The sequence below is a fragment of the Dysidea avara genome, chromosome 8 (genome assembly GCF_963678975.1).
Source record: "Dysidea avara chromosome 8, odDysAvar1.4, whole genome shotgun sequence".
In the NCBI taxonomy this organism is placed as follows: domain Eukaryota; kingdom Metazoa; phylum Porifera; class Demospongiae; order Dictyoceratida; family Dysideidae; genus Dysidea; species Dysidea avara.
The window spans coordinates 31,389,935-31,410,528 of NC_089279.1; the positions used below are offsets into that span (position 1 = coordinate 31,389,935).

Consider the following 20,594-nt stretch of genomic DNA (forward strand, 5'->3'; position numbering starts at 1 on the left):
CCTTCCAGGTTATCTAGCTAGTTCCAGCCCCCCTAGTACCATCCCAACCAATCTTTCCTCCACCCTCAGCAGGCTTGACTTGGTATTGGTTTCTAATGATTCCATTTGTTTGTTCGAATTGACAGTACCAACTAATACCCAGCAACATCTTCTTGCTGCTAGAGCTAGAAAGGAAGATCGATATAGCTCCTTGCAATATGACCTCCAGCTTTCTGGGTTAACTGTCAATCTTGTTCCAATTGAAATTGGTTGTTTAGGCCACTTTTTGTCAGAAACAATTGCTCAAATGGCTACTGTTTGTGAAGTGCCAAAGAAAACCATAAGATCCTTGTTTAAGCAGGCAGCTCGCATTGCTGTGTCCTGTTCTTACAGAATTTTTAATTCTAGAGCCTCCCCGGGCTGGGATCTTTTAGACCACCTTAGGTAAACTTTAAGTATTACATATATGTAGATATAGTTTTTTTTTGTTTTTTTTTTGTGCATTGTAATTTAATTTACCTTTAGTTAATGTAAGTCTTGCCAGGGCTCCTGTACTGATCCATCAGCACATGGTACCCCTGTGTCTAGGCCCCTGTATGCTTGTAATGTATATTTTGTCTTAATCATTAAGACGTTTATTCTCTCTTCCCTCCCGCAGATTTTTTTTTTAATTGCGGTGTATCGTCTTGATGGAAGTCTCGATTGAAGCAGTAATGGATGTTAATGGTGACGATGACAATACAAAGGGAGTAGCAAAGCCAGGGAAGCACTCTCTGATCAGTGCAATATTCGTACAAATACATACTGCTATCGCGTAGTGGCATGCTGCTCTTCCCCTACGCGTTTTGGACATTTGGTGGACCTGTGGAAGCAGTGGCGGCTCAGTTGGTGAGACTGCATAGCTAACTTTGATATTGTGCCATCAAAGACAGCGTCAGGTGGGTACAAGGCCACTCCAAGAAAATTCCTTGTTTCCCATTCATTGACCTCAACTAGAGTAGGGATAATAGCACATCGATAAAAAGTACTGAAACAAGCTGGAGTAATGCACAATATTAAATCACAGTAAAACAATAAAAAGTGTTATATCCCTACTGTGCTCCAAGATGTACAGTAGGCAGTGTTGGGCAAGTTACTTTGTAAAAGTAACTAGTTACATATTACATATTACTTGCAACTGAACTATTTAGTTACAGTTACATATTACTCATAAAATAAAGTAACTGTAATAATATTATATTACTTTGTGTCCACAGCCTTAAGCTGTCACGTCTGAAACTACCACTTTATCACGTGACACGATTGTGTTGTTGGACAATGTGCAAATCTTGGTTATAAGTAAGAAGCTGGTGAATAAGCTTCATTCAGTAGGCCTCGTTACTTCGTTGTGGCTAGGCGTTTCTCAGAGGATAACTAACGAGATTAGTAACTTCGTTACTTGTAGTAACAATATTACGTAATATTAGACTCATTACAGTAACTATATTACTTAGGTAACGCGTTACATTTGTAAGCAAAGTAACTTGAGTTATATTACCCGTTTTTATAGCGTATTTCGTTATATTACTTAGTTACCACAAAAGTAATAATATTACGTAACGCGTTACTCCCAACTCTGACAGTAGGGATATAACACTTCTTATTGTTTTACTATTGTGCACCACTCCAGTTTGTTTCAGTACTTTTTATCAATGTGCTATGGTTCCTACTCTAGTTGAAAATTCCATTTTTTTTTGTGTACTTGTTTGTTAACTTTTTTTTGTTAGCTATGACTGGTGAACCCACGCATACCACATATGAAAAGGTGCTGCGCGTCCCAGCTATATCAATTATCGTGAAGTATCTGTTGTCAGCGATGTTCAACCCGTTACACAGAATTTCAAATCAAGAACTGTGCATCTCTGCAATCCATGCATACCGAAAGAAAGAAATAGTGCCACACACCTCAGCCATATCAATTATCGTCTGAAAAGTGAAGTATCCATTGCACTTCGTTGTCTATGAAGGGTGATTAGTGCCATAATTATGCCATATATTTACATTATTGAGGTAGACTATCATGGTGTGGTGGACTGCAGGGTAATGGTGATGTTGCCTATAATTACTGCCTTGTTACTATTAATTGTGTGATGTTTCCATTGCATGTGATATACACAGTAGTTGTCATCATGATAAGTATGTATACTTTGATATAAACCATTATCATGCAGCATTGCCATTGTGACATATGCCATTACCATTATGATAGACTTTTACCATAATGACATAGACCTTTGCCATTATGATATAGACTTTTACCATAATGACATAGACCTTTGCCATTGTGATATAGACTTTTTTCATTATGACATAGACCTTTGCTATTGTGATATAGACTTTTCCATTATGACATAGACCTTTGCCCTTGTGATATAGACTTTTCCATAATGACATAGACCTTTGCCATTGTGATATAGACTTTTTTCATTATGACATAGACCTTTGCCATTGTGATATAGACTTTTCCATTATGACATAGACCTTTGCCATTGTGATATAAACTTTTACCATTATGACATAGACCTTTGCCATTGTGATATAGACTTTTTTCATTATGACATAGACCTTTGCTATTGTGATATAGACTTTTCCATTATGACATAGACCTTTGCCCTTGTGATATAGACTTTTCCATAATGACATAGACCTTTGCCATTGTGATATAGACTTTTTTCATTATGACATAGACCTTTGCCATTGTGATATAGACTTTTCCATTATGACATAGACCTTTGCCATTGTGATATAAACTTTTACCATTATGACATAGACCTTTGCCATTGTGATATAGACTTTTTTCATTATGACATAGACCTTTGCCATTATGATATAGACTTTTTCATTATGACATAGATCTTTGCCATTATGATATAGACTTTTTCATTATGACATAGATCTTTGCCATTATGATATAGACTTTTTCATTATGACACAGACTTTTTCCATTATGATATAGACTTGTAATAATGTGATATAGTTAGCTACAGTGGTAGATTTTGGGGGAGGTACTCCAGCAACCAATTATTTATACATACTTGAAATACTATCTAATAGAGCAGTCAAGTGTATATTCTTCTATCACAATCAAGACTATTTAACCAAAATCTACCTAAATTATCTATGCCATAGCAAGAGCAGATCAGATCTAGGGTTTTATAAATGGGTGCTCACAATGGCAACTAAAATAGAGAGGAGGGAGTGGTAGCTGGTTAATGCTCCTGGGTAGTACAGTAAGTATGCAAAGCAAAAACTCCTGATGCTTGTAACCATGACAACCATAAGCTCTATGTATACATTAGCCTATGTATACATTCTTTTCAATTAGGTATGTGTTCCCACATTATACTCAGTGATCTTGGCCCTAGTTTCCTTGCTCCTCCTCAAGTTGCTTGCCTTTACTATCATCAGATACTTCACGCTTGTACTGTTCTGGACACCATAGATAATAGGTGTCTATTTTCTATGTATGTTATACCCAGCCATACTTCCTCCCCAGAATCATATGGGACACTAAAGGCAAACTCTCCAGTACTAGAGTAAAGAAACTTATCTAATCTCCACTATGTTTCTGCCTCCTAAGAAGAATTTCTATAAGGAATCTGATCAGCCTATAGAATTATTTTGAACTGTACATGTCATTGTTCCAGGGGTGCCGTAGTTTTGCCTAAGACCACAAGGGATCTGATGACATGTAAATACAAGATCTTAGTGACTACTATGACGAGACATTTATTGGTTACCAATTAGACTCATGAACACCTCTTATGTCAGTTGTATACTTTTGTGTAACTAGAATTCACTTTATTCCTTATGCTATTGCACTGTTCCTTATTGCCATCTCTATTACTGGTGACAGTCTACCAAAACATCTTTATTGTGTTCTAAGTAATGCTCCATATCAATTAAGATTGCTTCACAAAATATATAATATTGTAAGACTTTGCTTTACAGACAAACACATTTCTAGACCGAATTAAGTAGGTGGTCCTATATATTTTATAAATGGTGAAAAGAGCAGTACTCAACTATACTGATGTGAATGGCTGACCCAAAGTCATGGCAGTACAGTGGAGCTTGTCTTGATGTCTGTCCAACTACATACCAACCTGTCCAACCACCTTAGTAAGTCACCAACCTACATGATGCAGCTACTGTACAACACCTTTGTTGAAGGAAAATTTGACGAGTCCACACTACATCAGGCTTCAGCAATCATGTTTTCATAGTTCTGACATTTGTTTATAAAAGTGTGTGATCTAACATATATATACAAGACATAACCCTACTACTTGTCTAGCCATGATGCTTTTATAACAAATTTGTGCATGGCACCATAGCTCCATCCATGCAATTATTGCATATATATGACAACTGTAGGTTATGCATGTATGTATGCAAATCATTTCCATTTTGGAAATTCAGATTCATTAATATTGCTATAACATATATATATATATATATATAGGTGTTTTCCCTTAGCATTAAAGTAACCTAATAGTGCATGCATACCTTACATGCAGTAGTTAAAAAAGAACTCTTGACTTCACAGTTGCAAGCTAATTTAAGTCATACAAAACTTCTGTGTGTGGTGTAGTGTGTATATATATATATGTAATCCATCCTCCTGACAGTAACCTGACTGGAAGATGCATGAGCAGTAATGGTGGCAATACCACTAGCAGCAGCGACAGCATTGGCAGTCCAACTTTCTAAGTAAAATGTGTACAAGTAGTGTGTGTATGTATGTGTTTGTGTGAGTAGCAATAAGTATCATATGTGCATACTTATATGTGTGTCCCAGTGCTGGTTCACTGGGTAGGTGTGAATGCTAATTTTTATAGTAATCAAAGGCTTTGCTTTGATGTTTGATTGTGTGTGTGTGTGTGTGTGCGTGTGTGTGTGTGTGTGTGTGTGTGTGTGAGAGAGAGAGAGAGAGAAGCAGCATGATCTGAGTGCTAAATTTTGTAATCAAAAGGTTTTACGTTTGATGTTTTGTGATTGCTTGTTGTTTCCTTGAACAAGACACTTTATACTCACATATCACATTGCTCTGTTCTACCCAGCTGTTATAATGGGGAGTTGGTGTTAACTAGGAAAGGAAAAGCAGCCCACCTAGCTGTGCTGTCAAAGGCTAGCTAGACCTGGTGGTAATTGGTGTCCATGTCTCAATGCCCTCACACATTACAGGTGAGGTTCAAGTGGGACTTTGGAAGCTATTGTTGTGTAAAAAGAATACTTCAGATACAAAACTGACAATTATTTATGAGATTAAGTATGGGAGTGACTTTTAGCCAAATGGTGAATTGCAGAGAAAAAATAAATAAAATATCTATCATTCATGACATTAGGCATTTAGTCAAAATTAATGGTTTGCAAGTGCTTTTAATAAAAGTCTGGTCACCCAAACTAATCCGCTGGGTTGGAGCATACACAACAATATAAGTGCAGTATAGCTATTAGGGATCAAGGAGGTTTACAAAAAACACTTGACCATGGCCAGGAACCAGCAACACAATAATTTCATGGCATCTTGACTATCAGTTAGGTACCTGTAATAGTCCTGTATTAATAAGCCTAAACGTACCTTCAGCACAACCTAAACACTTCCTATAAGTTGCTACAATTTTTGGTATATTTTAACAGAAATTTTCTACTGATTAACTATCCGATGCTTCAGACAATTGTAATTAAATTACAGCTAAGGCTTTGGTCTGACTTTTTCTCTGCTGTGAGTATAGGCATCACTTCAGCTTGACAGGTGCCTTACTGCACTATGCATGGTGGGATTAATTACCTTTGTCTTCCTTGTCCCATTTAATTTTTGCTGACTGCACAAGGTGTCAATTTGTGATAGCTTGTGATGGTTTCCTACATTTGTAATGGGAATCATCTGTATTTTTATAGTAGCTGCAGAGCTCCTTACACTATTCTTCATTTGTAATGCAATTTAACCATAGATAATATATACCTCCGGAGGTATATATTATCTATGGTTTAACAGGCTGACACATAGCTGAAATTGAAGCATAATGACCGCTTTACTCTTCAGTAGTAATTGATAGTTGGAGTGTGTGTGTTCAGTTGAAAACATACAGTCTGCATATGGTGCTATTGTTTATTTTGATATGGTATAAGTAGATGTACCAGTTATAATCACATTATTCAAAAGTAAACAAACAAGTTTATGCAAAGAAAACGAGGTCGATCAGGGATCATAGAAATACAAAGAATTGAAACAAGGAGATCACCTAAGCACATGAAGATATACCTATGGACATTTAATTCCAAATTCAGTTATGGATTACTTATATCCGTACTTTTACTTTTCTGATCAAAATAATGAACATTAAACTATATAATAGTGTGTTGTTATCTTTGCATAGGCTTACAAGGGGTATATATTCATCATCATAAGGCATGCAACTGGAATCAAGACATTTGATTGTTAATATTTACTTTGATCACTTGATTTCAACTAAAATCTGTGCTTGATATTTTAAGCAGGATGTCTTATAATGATCTGGAAATTATAAAGTTCCTTGATCACCTGTTATTGGCAGTACTTGGTTGCTTTATATGTAGCTTTAACTAGACCCTTGATCACTTAATTGCATTTTTATCCTAGGTTCAAGCACTGGCACAAAACCTGTAGAAGTGACTACCCTCTAATTATTTTGAACTCTGGTCCAAGGGACATGCAACATCGATGGGAAGGAAGAGATTGTATAATTAACTCTTGTGGTTTAATAGTTACATTGCAGTTCACAATAAATTCAAATGGATCAATTCAACCTCCATGGGTAAATTTAACCTACAAATTTTTTTGTTAAAATGACTATCAAAAAGTGGTTATAACTAGGGTAGGCTTTTGGACTAAATTGGTCAAAATAACTAGGGTAGGTCAATGTAACTGTTCACTTAAGATGTTGAAATAACATATTTGGGTAATTTCAGTGTGTATGGTCAAGTCTACTATGGCACAGATTAGATGACCAGCTACATGGTTAAATTTACAGTACACTAGCCGTTATAACATTTGTGTTACATCCCACAATCAAAAGTGAACATGGAGAACATAGGTTTTATATACAATTTGAAACTTCTATAAGATCAGGTATGTTTAAAGTATTAAGATGCAGTACGTAACAACTATTGCGAATATGTGTCACACATAGATTAATGTATGTTATTACTAATGATGACTGACTTGTTAATTAATGTAAACAAACAAAAAACAAATATTTTGTGACGTGAGTTAATTTTACCACAGATGGTTAAAATAACCATGATGGTAAGGTTATTTCAAACACTTGGCTAGAGGTTGAAGAGACTTTAGGGCATCTGGGTAATATAACTATATCTTACAAAGTTAAAATAACCAAGTACATTCTTGGGTCATTACTACCAAAAAATCGGTCATTTGAATTGCAGGTAAAACAACCCAAAAATTTGGGCCATTTGTACCCATTTGAATTTACAGTGTTGTTAATAGACAAATTCCATAATAAGGCTTTATAGCATATAGAAATAACCGTTTCCCCTAGCAGCCTGAATTTCCCAGTATTATTAGGTGATGATGCCTAAAGTAACTTCTCCAAATTTTGAAAGGATAGCACATATATGTCATAAGATATGACATTTTGAAATTTGTGGTTTTCCCATACATATCTATGTGAGAGGGCTACAGTTGCCCCTTCTGGGCAATCACAAAAATGAGGTATTTCAACATATGCAAATACTAAAATTAAAAAGTACATATATCTTAACATTACATAATTTGTAGGTGTGAATGTCAACAATAATCTCTCCAAGTTTTATATGGATAGTGTATATAGGTCATAAGATATGACATTACTTGAATCCCCTGATTTGTGTGATTACTGAGAAGGGGCAACTGTTGCCCCTCTCATTGACAATGTTTGGGAAAATTGCAACTTCAAAATGTAATATCTCATCATTCTCATGACTTATTTATGCTATCTTTTTAAAACTTGGAGAAGTTATTTAAGACATTGACACCTATAAATAATGTAAAATTTAGGTTGCTAGGGGCAACGGTCAAATTTTCATTGTGAAATTTGTCCATTGCATTAGCCACTGATGAGTACATAATGCATGGTGTATTACCTTTTATCACTGACCATCTTTACACAAGTACATCTCAGATGGTTGCTTGTAAGTTGCTTCATATTTGTGACCATGTCAACAAAGATGATCCACCTATGTAGTTCACACTTTTTTTTGGTCTCAGCATTGTATACAGTGTCCAAAATAGGTTATCAAAGTTTCAGCCATTGCTTGGGCAGTGGGAAGGAGACTGTAGCCCTTGTCAAACAGATTATGGAGGGAATATCTGTCATCAAACATTGGCAATAGTTGTGCTGATTTATTACAGCTAATGGCTGAGTGTACAAATCCTTAGCTATGCCTACAATTCCACCAGATTCTACTTGCAATTATTGCTATTCAAAGAGGAATTCCAAGTTATCAGCTTGCACTGATTACGTCCCTGCCCTTTGTTCACACCACCTGACTATAAGATCAATATACCCCAATAGAGGAGCCATCCTAATACGACAGTCACACTTGTGTTAGTGGTCACTGCTGATCAAAGATTTCTTAGAAAGAGGGATCCTCCTATGTACATCTCCATCTACTTGATACTAACAGGAGTCCATAATAAAGAAGAGTCCTCTCTATTACAGATTCTTGATACTAATATAAAGGAGATCAATATACCCTAATAAAGTAGTTCCCTAAAACACCTAAAATCCCACTAAAAAGGTGCCTCCTCCACAAGACCTATTGAGGTAGGTAGATTTGGAATTATAGTGCTAGATACAATAGACATAGAAAAAATTTATTTGTACAGCAACTGCCCTGAAAACTGAATTTGTAGCCATAACTTTCATTTGCATATATAGGCCTATAATGCTCACTATGAATTGACAAGTCAACCAAGTTATATACAGTTTTAGACCTGCATTTATACTTGTGTAAACAAAGTATTAAGGAATTTTAAATGAAGAAATGATGATTTTGATTACACCTACTGCATTGTACATGATCCTTTAAGCTATTTATCTGCATGCTTTAGTTGCAAACTAGACTGCAATTTGCTGAGACGGTCACATATGCACATATGTTGACAATTCGTATGTTTCTAAACAGTTTTTACAACCAACTGTCTGACTTTAAAGATGAAGAACTGATCATGGACTAACAACTAACATTATTGATAGTCATAAGAGATGCCTGCATGTAATTTAACTACTGATAAAATGTATACAGAGAATATTTATAGTTAACGTAATAGTAGAATGAGTTACATGTATATTGCAATTCACACATTACAGTACATGTATGTTCCTGAGTGATCATTCCACGCTTATAGGGTAGTGTTCTGGGGTAATGCTAAATTGTGTTGTTATCAGCACATCCTTTAACTATATGTAACCATTGTGGCCTGTAAGAATGGCAAAAACTACACCCCTATCACATAGCAGGTCTTATCAATAGAACTGATATCTTGATTCTGAATCTTGTATAATGAAGCCAATTAAATGTAGAATATGGCCTGAAAATTTTGAACATATGTACTACTATGTGGCTGCTTGGTGCAGCTCCAACTTAATCTCATATATAAAACTATTCTCCTTTACTCTTCCACTGTGTAACGATAGTAATGATACATGGTACTAGAATACTACAGTCATGCATGAGATCAAGGAAAAATGGCCTCAACATTGTCAACAATGAGGTGGCTTTATTATTGTGTACACCTTAGCTATGTTATAGGGACTTCTGCAGTACACGACAATAAAGTCATGCATGTAAGGATGTGCAAAATAAATGTATGCCTACAAGGCTACATAGCTATCCTTTAGTGCTAGGTAAAGTTTTTAGGTTGACATATCTTAAGTCCTTTTCAAAAATGAGTACATAAATGCAATCCTGCCTGTAACTATTGCATAGCAACATTATGTACACTCATAACCTAAAAATCAATGTAATGTAAATACAGTTATAAAAGTATCTACATGGACTTTTAATGATAGAAGTTAAGATACGTATGTTATAATATTATTATATAATGCAAGATCACAGCAAATCAGAGTTCAGAAGTATGAGTATGATATATACTTAGGATAACAAATATATGGTGTTACACAGTAAATTTCTTTATTAATTGTATTTTATAGTTATTTATATAATCTTCATTTAGTGAACTCTTCCTACCAGACTGCGACATGATCAATACAGGTAATATCGGGAGTTAATATATTCATAGGGGAGAGTGACTACATGGTGGTATAATTATATGGTCTGTACAAAAGCACTGCTGTAAGTTCTGATCATATCAAGAGTAAAATACTCTTGAACATATGTACACCACTATCCTGCTTCCAAAGAACTGTTGATGAGGTCAGCCTTCCTTCTAAGAGAAGCCTGTGGTGTTATTTGCAATTGCAGTGGAGCCTTTACTCAGTAATATTATATGCACTGAACCCTAAAATCAATAATAACTTAACAAGAGTAAATAATAAAAGTGAGACAATGAAGTTAGACACTCTCTTTATTGTTTACTCTTGATAGTATTATAGTATAAATCGTCAAGAGTTAATAATAGTGAAGAGAGAAGGTATAACACTGCATAGGCCTTATAAAATGATCCTGAGAGAGTGACTCACTCCCAAACTGGAGTTAGACACTCTGATGGTGGTGAGAGTGTGTAACACTGCATCCTGAGAAATTCAAAGGAATCTTTTCTGCTAATTTGTAGTATTCTCTATAGGTGAAGATTGTTTTAATTACCTAACACTGTATAGGCCTGAATAACTGAAATGATCTTCAGAGGTGTAAAATGTTTACAAGTAAATGTGATGATTGTACACTGAGAGCTCCCTCTACTATTATTAGCTAACTCCTGATATCATAAATCATGTATTACTTCAAATTCATGCATGTGAAGATTAAAATAAAAAGGTCAGTCTCAATCTGCATGTACATGACACTGAAAGTTTGAAACTAACTTATCACTGTGTATGGATATAGCTATAGTATGTTCACGTTGAGCTGAATCCTCAAAAACATTTAATAACTCATGGATGCAATTACACACGATCTTGAAATTTGGCTCATTTGTAGTGCTGCTTGACCCGCTAAAAATATTTCAAAATCTTTTTGTTCAAATGTTTGACATAATATTTACAGCCAATCAAAATTTTCACAATACATTTCCTATGGGGAAGCCATATAAGTACAGTGTCCATTACAGCCCTTTCCTGAACTTGTAATGGACCCAAACCGTACGTGTCTATTGTTGACACCTTCGCTGTTACCAATAATCATCTGGTTGGCTGAAATGTTAACTCTGTTGGGAAAAAATTCACATTTAATTTTTAGCTGTTTTTCAGGATTCAGCTCAACGTGAACATACTATAGCCACACCAATAGCTACACTGCAAATTTTACACCACAGCCAGTGGTGCTCAGGCAGCCTTTTACAAAGTATTTCCCATGTATCAGGCAGGATCAGACAGCTCAATATGCTTATACTAATTCAGTCAAATTGTTACCAAATTGCATGTATCTTAGAAGTCTAAGTTTGCAAAAAATGTTGTGGGAGTGAGGGTTCAGGTCCCCTTGAGATAGAGCATACATGCATGCTCGGGACCTTGTGCTTTGCATAATGCATATACTAGCAGATGTATCAACCAGTTACCACCTCTTCTCCCTACTTTAAATGCACTTGTTAGCACCCCTCTGTAAAATTCTAGATCTGCTATTAGATATAATTAAAATAGATGTTGGTTAAAATAGTCTTAATAGTGATAGAAGAATATACATCTGACTGCTCTATTAGATAGTATTATCAAGTATGTAAATAATTGGTTGCTGGAGTACCTCCCCCAAGATCTACCACTGTAGCTAACTATATCACATTATTACAAGTCTATATCATAATGGCAAAGGTCTATGTCATAATGAAAAAGTCTATATCACAATGGCAAAGGTCTATGTCATAATGAAAAAAGTCTATATCACAATGGCAAAGGTCTATGTCATAATGGTAAAAGTCTATATCACAATGGCAAAGGTCTATGTCATAATGAAAAAGTCTATATCACAATGGCAAAGGTCTATGTCATAATGAAAAAGTCTATATCACAATGGCAAAGGTCTATGTCATAATGAAAAAAGTCTATATCACAATGGCAAAGGTCTATGTCATAATGGTAAAAGTCTATATCACAATGGCAAAGGGTTATGTCATAATGGTAAAAGTCTATATCACAATGGCAAAGGTCTATGTCATAATGGAAAAGTCTATATCACAATGGCAAAGGTCTATGTCATAATGGTAAAAGTCTATGTCATAATGGCAAAGGTCTATGTCATAATGAAAAAAGTCTATATCATAATGGCAAAGATCTATGTCATAATGGTAAAAGTCTATATCACAATGGCAAAGGTCTATGTCATTATGGAAAAGTCTATATCACAATGGCAAAGGTCTATGTCATTATGGAAAAGTCTATATCACAATGGCAAAGGTCTATGTCATTATGGTAAATGTCTATATCACAATCTCATAATGGCAATGCTGCATGATTATGGTATCATATAGTCTATATCTAAGTATACATACTTATCATGATGACAACTACTGTGTATATCACATGCAATAGAAGCATCACACTATTAATAATAACAAGGTTGTAATTATAAGCAACATCACCATTACCCTGCAGCCCACCACACCATGATAGTCTACCTCAATAGTGTAAATATATGGCATAATTATGGCACTAATCACCCTTCATAGTTGTCGGCTATGTTCAACCTGTTACACAGCAGTACTTATTATTGTTATTAAATGCTATCCAAAGCCTGTGAATACAGGGAGTCAAAAACGAATCAAGAACTGTTCGAAAAGCACCTCTACAATTAAAATAGCCACTATAAAAAATACAGATGATTTCCGTTATGAAGAGAAGCCATCACATGTTACCACCAAATCAACACTTTTCGCTGTCAGTAAAGTAGTGATGGGCGATACCAGGATTTTCAGAACGATACGATGATTGGTCGATATTGATACTTTTCAATACTATATTGTAACATTAATTTGCATGGGTAAATTGCTGGTTTTCTTGCTATATGGCTATACACAATGAGGATTTTTCTGCCCACATACTCAGAGTAAGTGATTTGAAAGTTGCTGAAGGTAATGGAAAGCTACAATCAACTATTAAATAAGCTTAAAAAAAGTAAATTCAGATCACGTGATATATCATATTGAAATATCAAAATCTGAAAAATATATCAATGCTTTTCGATATTGGCAAATATCAAACAATACGATATAATATTGATATATCGCCCAACACTACAGCAAAGATGAATGGGACACAAAGGAGGACACTGGTAAGTTCATGAAGAATGCATTGTGTGTACTGCGGTGTGCCAAAAGGCACCCCTTGAGCCGAAGCGACATCAAACAGTGAAAAAATCAAGCCTGTAGCCTTAGCCTTGTCAAGTTATGCTTGTCTGAAGGCATCAGTTACTCAGCCAGTCAGTAGAATATTCTGTTAAATAATTTTTTTTTTAATTCTGTTGAAAGCGTTTTGAGTTGATTTGAAGGCTTGTTTGGGCTTAGTTTTGCCTAACCAATACTGCCTTGTCATCATCAGGGAAAATTGTGGCTGGTTTTCGGGTGATGTTATTTTGTGGGCTACGCCTACTCCTTTGTGGTCCCTACTATACAGTATGATATGATGGCCTGCTTTTACAGTGTTTTGCAGCATTTCATTCAATAATGAAAAAAGGTAATCAAGTTTGTTATAGCTAGCTGTAGACTGACCAATAAATATTCATTCTAGCTCATACTAGCTGACATCATACAGCTACATTTCACCTCAGTGTAACATGTTAAATTAGTATATGTCTTCTCAATAATCTCAAGTGAATCTCTAGCAATGTTGTATCTAGCAAAGTCTCTTAGCTATTATAACTTGATTTATTCTTTTAATCAGAGATGACATTATTAGCCAATAAATGATTGTTCTTGTACCCTGTAAATTTATAATAGTAGCAGAAAGCCTCTCAGCATTGAATCAAAATACAGCTAGCTGTGCATGCCCGGCTGACTGGCTTGAAATTCTCTCAACTGCCAGAGGTGCTGGAAAAATTTGCCATGTCATGCATGCACGTGCAGTGTGTACATGTATATGCTACCTAGATTGTAAATATGTGTGCATGTGTGCATGCATTACATGCATGGCCATTTCACCATAATGGTATTCGTTATTACTACTGGAAGGACTTCTTCAAACAACCCCCCTGCCAAATGTGGGTGTAACTTCACAAACCAGTGACCCACAAACAAAAGGAAGAAGGTATTCTGAGAAAAGACATGCGTATATGTGAGCCAGTCTGAGACTGCTTTGTCAGCCTACTGCTGCTGCATAGCACAATTATGTGGTAAAGATTTGAGTTGTTTCATTTAAGACATTGGAAGTTATGAGTCATTCAAACTTGGATATCTATAAGACCTTTGTCAGACCAGGTCACATATGCATGCATTACCACAGATATTAACTGTATATGTAAGATCTATACACTAGCAATTTAACCCTGTGTATTTGTGTTGTAATACTGTTTTCATTGTGTAAGAGAAGATTTACATTTACAATAAACTTTACATGATATCTACTTGTATCAGATACTCCTAATCTTTGTGGCTCCTAGTTTATTGATAATGGCACAAGGTGCTGAAGTGACTGAATCCAGGACATACCAAGATGTTGTTTCTCACCTTTGTGGTCCACTTATTGGAAACCTTTGCCAGTTATTACTAATAATAATACCATTTGGAGCCAGCACTGGTACACTAGTATTCATTAGTGATCAACTGATTGATAGTATGTTGTTTGTTAAGTATATTATGATAAAACTAATGTTTAAATAAAGCAACACAATAAAATTGTAACTTGAATACAAGCCCATTGTAATGCATTCAAATTTCACTTCATTGTCTATAAATATTATATGCTATACCTGTTTTTTTTTTTTAGGGACCATGCCCTTTCTAATCTTTCGCTATTTTGTCTTGATTCTGTTCGTAATTTGTATTTAGTTTTACTAACCCACTGACCTTATACTATTGGCAGTTTCATCTGTAGACCAACTAGGTGAAGTTGTCTAATAATTTAATGTTATTCTCTGCTTGATTTTACAGTGTCCAGTGCATTCTCATTACACAATGGAAAACGTTTATCAGAGGAGTGGTATTTTGATCGTCGAGTTTCTACCCCATTATTATCCATTGTGTTCATATTACCATTATTGATGTTGAAGAATATTGGATCTCTCAGCTATACCAGGTTAGTTATATAATGAGATTTAGCTCATCTTTACTTAGAAATTTAGTATATATATATATATATATATATATATATGTTGTACATAAATTAATGTGATTGGATTTGCAAAAAGAGGTCTTCCACACACATCCAATTTTGACAAACTTGGAAAACCATAACTTAGTGCTCAATAAACATAAAGGCCTAAAATTTTTAGCAAAAACTAAGCTGTGTTGGTGCTCAGGGGCGTATTTAGGGGGTTTCCTGGAGTTCCAGAAACCCTTGAATTTCAATTTGTGGTTTTGCAGTCAATACACCAGCCTACCTTAGTTTGACAGCACAAATATATCCAATGAATTTAAAATGGAGTAGGGCAGTTTGTTATAGTGCAATAGGAAAGTAATATTGATTTCTCAAGGGTGGATGAAGGAAGAACAAGGGTAGCCATGCACTGAAGTATCTGTATTAAGATCAAGATACTCTAATAGAGCAGTCAGATGTACATTGGAACCTTGATTATCCGAACACTGATTAACCGAACCCTTGGTTATCCAAACACCAAACTGACTGCTCAATTAGGTTATTTTGTCAACAAGTGTATGCTTTATTAGAGTAGTTGAGCAAAGGTCTGCATATAAATGTATGGCTGTTCAATTTTACATATATGAACACCCTTCCCCCCCAATTAGTTCAGATAATCAAGGTTCCACTGTATTCAAATTAAGCAGTCAATACTACTCTAATAGAACATTCATAATGGAACAAGTACACAAAAATTTTTGGAATTTTCAACCAGAGTAGGGACCATAATACATCGATAAAAAGTACTGAAAGAAACTAAAGAAACTGGAGTAGTGCACAATGTTAAATCATAGTAAAACAATAAGAAGTGTTATATCCCTACTGTGCTATGGAAATGCATAGTAGGGATATAACACTTCTTCTTGTTTTACTGTGATTTAATATCATGCACTACTCCAGCTTGTTTTAGTACTTTTTATCGATGTGTTATGGTCCCACTCTAGTTGAAAATTCCTTTTTGTGTGTGTACTTGTTTGTTAACTTTTTTTTGCAAATAATTATTATTCCATTTCACTTCATTGTCAGCTATGTTCAAATTGTTACACAGCATTACGAATCAAAAACTGTTTGAAAAGCACCTCTGCAGCCACTACGAAAAATACGGACGATTTCCATTACGAAGGGAAGCCATCACGTGCTACCGCCAAATTGACACTTTTCATTGTCAGCAAAGATGAATGGGACACAAAGGAGGACACTAGTAAGTCCATGAAGAATGCATTGTACATACTGCGGTATGCCAAAAGGCACCTCTCGGGTCGAAGCAACGTCAAACAATGAAAAAATCAAGCCCATAGCCTTAGCCGTTATCATGTTATGCTTTTCTGAAGGCATCAGTCAGTCAGTTACTCAGTCAGTCATTCACTAGAAAATTCCATTAAATATTTTTTTAAATTCCGTAGCAACTTGAAAGCATTTCAGGTTGATCTCAGGACTTGTTTGGGCTTAGTTTTGCCTAACCAATACTGCCATCTGGGAAAAGTTAGGCTGGTTTTTGGGTGATGTTTTTTTCATGGGTTACTCCTACTCCTTTGTGGTCCCTACTATACACTACTATCGTACTGTATGATACAATATTAAAAAATAACAATGATTTAACAGCTAAATCTTAAATCATTGAGAATTTTCCCAGATATGTTCTTAGATCACTACAAAACCTGGCAAGCCATATGCATAATGTTAGGACTCATAATTATATATTGTTTATAGAATTCATGAAAATGTGAAATTACTAAAATTTTAAAGGTTAAAATCTGTCAACAACTGGAGGTTGCACCCTCAGATTCTATACATCTATACATATACCTCACTACCACTGAAATCTGGAACCACCTTGTAAAATCCTGGATACATCCCTGGTGCTTACTACCAACCAAATTTCAAGTCAACAACTTTTTCTAATTTGACATTATGAATCATCAAAGCTGTTAATTTGAATATGTGTAGAAGACCTCTTTTCATAAATTTGGTGACAAATGTTAGTTGTTACCAAATACTCTAATAGAGCATACACTTAATAGACCTGTTGTAGCCTAACCTTTGCGTTCTTTCATATAGTTTAATTGGATTTGCTTCATCGCTGTACGTTATGGTTGTTATTATAGTAAAGTATACCATAATTGATGATGACTATTTGAATTGTAAGAAAGATAGAGATAATAAAAAGTAAATATATATTTTGGAAAACTTTATTGAGATTATTTTTATTCAGGGATTGTCACACATTCTGGACAGTTGGTGCTATCTCATATTCCATTATATGTACTGCTTATATGGTAAGTGATTTTTGATTTTATGATACCCCAACTGAAACTTTGATGGAAGAAAAGATTATATGAATTAATATGAGACATCAACATTCAATTCATCAATCCTCAATAAATCCTTTAAAAGGGATATTTAAATTTGTAATTATGTGATTGTTTTGCCAACATGCAGTTTGCCAACATGCAGTTTGCCAACATGCAGTTTGCCAACATGCAGTTTACCAACACTGGTGGAGTAAGGAATTGTCAACCTTTCTTCTGTCAAAGTTCCTTGTTCTACATACAGTAGCATGTGTGTACTTTTTAAAAAAAGTTTCTTACAGTGTCATGCTACTGCTGTTCCAGTATACTTTGGACTAAAGAGACGTTCTGTTAAGAAATTTAGTTTAGTTGTTATTACAGTGATGTCATCGTGTTTGATAGTGTACAGTGTTACTGGACTATTTGGTTATCTCACATTTAATAGTAGAGTTTGTATCAGTGGAGATGTCCTACGTAACTATTGTCCTAGAGACATTCCCATCAGTATAGCCAGAATAATGATAGTGGTGTCACTGATTACACTGTATCCCCTCTCTTGTTATATTGGCAGGTAAGAAATTATATAGTATGCATTGATGTGGGCGGTATTGAAAAATAGCAAACGGTATACCTTCCATAAAAAGTATCACGGTATTAATGTGAAAGCCATTGGTATTAAAGTAACTGCCATTTACCTCAACAAAAGCACCAAATACCCATGGTAGCTCAGCAAACCTCAGGTACAAATTACCACAAACAAACTAGTTTACATAGTTTGGTTAGCTGACTACATCAGCCTGCCTACAAACATTGTCACATGTCTGGTTACCTTCTAAATATGGGATGAAACAAGCCCACAGGGAGGCCATAGTGCCCAGACAGTATGGCGGTATTAAAAAAAACAGGCGGTATCAAAACTGGTATGACTTAAATATCACAGATTACTAACAATACTGGTAGCTCTAATGAGCAAAGACACACTTTACAATACAAACTAGAATTACAGTGCAGAATTCATGCACTACTTATTTCCACAGTCGCCGCCCCATTGTTGCTCAAGCTGTGCCTCTCTGGGCTTATATGTTTAACAAAGAGGTGTGGTCATAAAAAGGTGCCAGGGAGTCAGAAACATGTATCAATTAAGCAACAATAAAAACGGGTAGTTTGAGGACCAAAACCATTAATAAAGTCAGGCACGGTACCTTTCAGATGTTAAAGTAAGTTTTAAGGAAGTAATTTAAATTTTGCATTCATAAACCAGCTGTACAGAAATGTCTTCCCGTTATTCTTTTTCAGCAAATCCCAAGTATTGATAAAGTATGACAACAAGGTTGTATTTCATTACTTGATGCAGTATTACAGTGCTCAGAAACACCTTTGCCCTACATTCGATCTTTTTGCCCTACACATATCCACCGGGTTTACATTGCACAAAAATGATGTAATATAGAGTCATGTCTGAGGTCTGGTGTGGTGAAATTAGTACAAAACCCTCTGTGAATGTGGAACTTTGTCTTTTAGTCAATTCCAAGCCCTCTGTAGGAGCTGTGAGGTATGGTGTTGGCTATTGGCTTCCCACAGACTTCCTCATTCATTATCGCGCCTTATCAATTGCTCACACACCAGCCCCTGTGAGAGCACGTGTGTTATAGCAATCCCACGGAAAATAATCTAACTAGGAAAACACACAAGAGTATTTGTATGCACTTTGTTTTAATAGCTTACAAAATAGCTCTGCTTGTTTCATGTGCATACTACAAGCCGTAGGGAATCACAGTTACTCAAAAATTCAGATCACATTATAGCATAGCAGGTTTTCCTCAGTGGGTCATGCACATAATTTGTGCTCTTTAATTCACTATGTAGGTTAGCTCTGGATACGTTTCTGGTGGAGTTGGTGGGACATAAATGGACATTAATCAAATCTCATGACACAGCTAGAGCTCGACTAGAAGCAGTTGGATGGTTTTCACTTTCTGTTCTCCTTGCTTCGTTCACCCCTGATGTTCTAATACTAATAAGACCCTTTGGTGGTGCAACAGCAATGTTCATGATAACATTCCCCGGTAATTAATTATTGCTATTGGCTATGTATTCATAGCATTATTTCAGGGTTGTGTCTACTAAATCTCCTACAGAACAACTTGGTACAGATCACATCACAACTACTGAGACTGTTACTATACATTGTGGCCACAACATATATTGCATTTGGTTGTTACATCCTTGGCAGTAGTGTGACCTACTCTATTATGTCTGAAGCCCACCTCATATCAAAATGATATTAATTATTTTTGCATATATAAGTGAATGAGATGTTTCTATTGTATACGTATAATATATTATACAACTATATTTTTTAATTTTTAATAAATTGTATTATTTTTTTTGCAGTGATTTTTAACTTATTGATATAAGTGGCTTACCCTGTACAGCTAGCTGGCAAGCATGACAGCATTGGCAGTGAAATGATGATTTATCTCTGAATTGGATGGGTCTGCTTGTGCCCTGAAGCATACTCAATTGCAAGGGTGGCTAATTTGATAGTGCCATTTGATTATAGCACATGCAAACAGAAGGGACTGAGAAAAAGAAAATAAACTGTAGCTGAGGCAAACTTTTCTTTATAGTTCAGTATCAAGCATAGAGAACAACTATAGCTAGTACTCCTCCAATAAAAAGTTCCATTCAGCGTAGGTAACACATGCAGAGCTATACTGCACATGTTAATACCACAGCTACAGGTGTATATGTGATGTACTCGGTAGCTTCCTTGTATGCTGTATACAAGAAGCACAGATTTTCAATGATAAAGTAATTGATCCTGATCACACTAGTC

At 35.4% G+C, this 20,594-nt stretch overlaps 1 protein-coding gene and 1 long non-coding RNA gene across 3 annotated transcripts; both read left to right on the forward strand.

Annotated features, from left to right (window-relative positions):
• Positions 1–636: 636 nt before the first annotated feature.
• On the forward strand, positions 637–20,067 carry LOC136263040 (sodium-coupled neutral amino acid transporter 7-like). 2 transcript variants are annotated; one of them, XM_066057490.1, is made up of 8 exons: positions 637–867; positions 14,747–14,945; positions 15,263–15,407; positions 17,526–17,633; positions 17,680–17,743; positions 18,058–18,326; positions 19,622–19,821; positions 19,868–20,067. In XM_066057490.1, exons 1-8 carry the CDS (start codon positions 802–804, stop codon positions 20,035–20,037), a joined length of 1,221 nt encoding a protein of 406 aa, XP_065913562.1. In that variant the 5' UTR covers positions 637–801; the 3' UTR covers positions 20,038–20,067. The 2 variants fall into 2 exon arrangements, with proteins under 2 accessions (XP_065913562.1, XP_065913563.1); XM_066057491.1 differs by having other exon boundaries at positions 14,773–14,945.
• LOC136263041 (uncharacterized) lies at positions 4,648–6,332 on the forward strand. Its single transcript, XR_010704430.1, has 3 exons — positions 4,648–4,731; positions 5,082–5,205; positions 6,219–6,332. It is a non-coding gene; the product is annotated as an uncharacterized lncRNA (long non-coding RNA).
• Positions 20,068–20,594: the final 527 nt, after the last annotated feature.

What these genes read in the sequence shown, in the direction of transcription:
- LOC136263040 (XM_066057490.1), top strand. Translation starts at nt 802, where the DNA reads ATGCTGCTCTTCCCCTACGCGTTTTGGACATTTGGTGGACCTGTGGAA. An exon ending in AAGCAGTGGCGGCTCAGTTG is followed by an intron (nt 868 to 14,746) that starts GTGAGACTGCAT and finishes TACTTGTATCAG; the next exon opens with ATACTCCTAATCTTTGTGGC. An exon ending in TTATATGTACTGCTTATATG is followed by an intron (nt 17,744 to 18,057) that starts GTAAGTGATTTT and finishes AGTTTCTTACAG; the next exon opens with TGTCATGCTACTGCTGTTCC.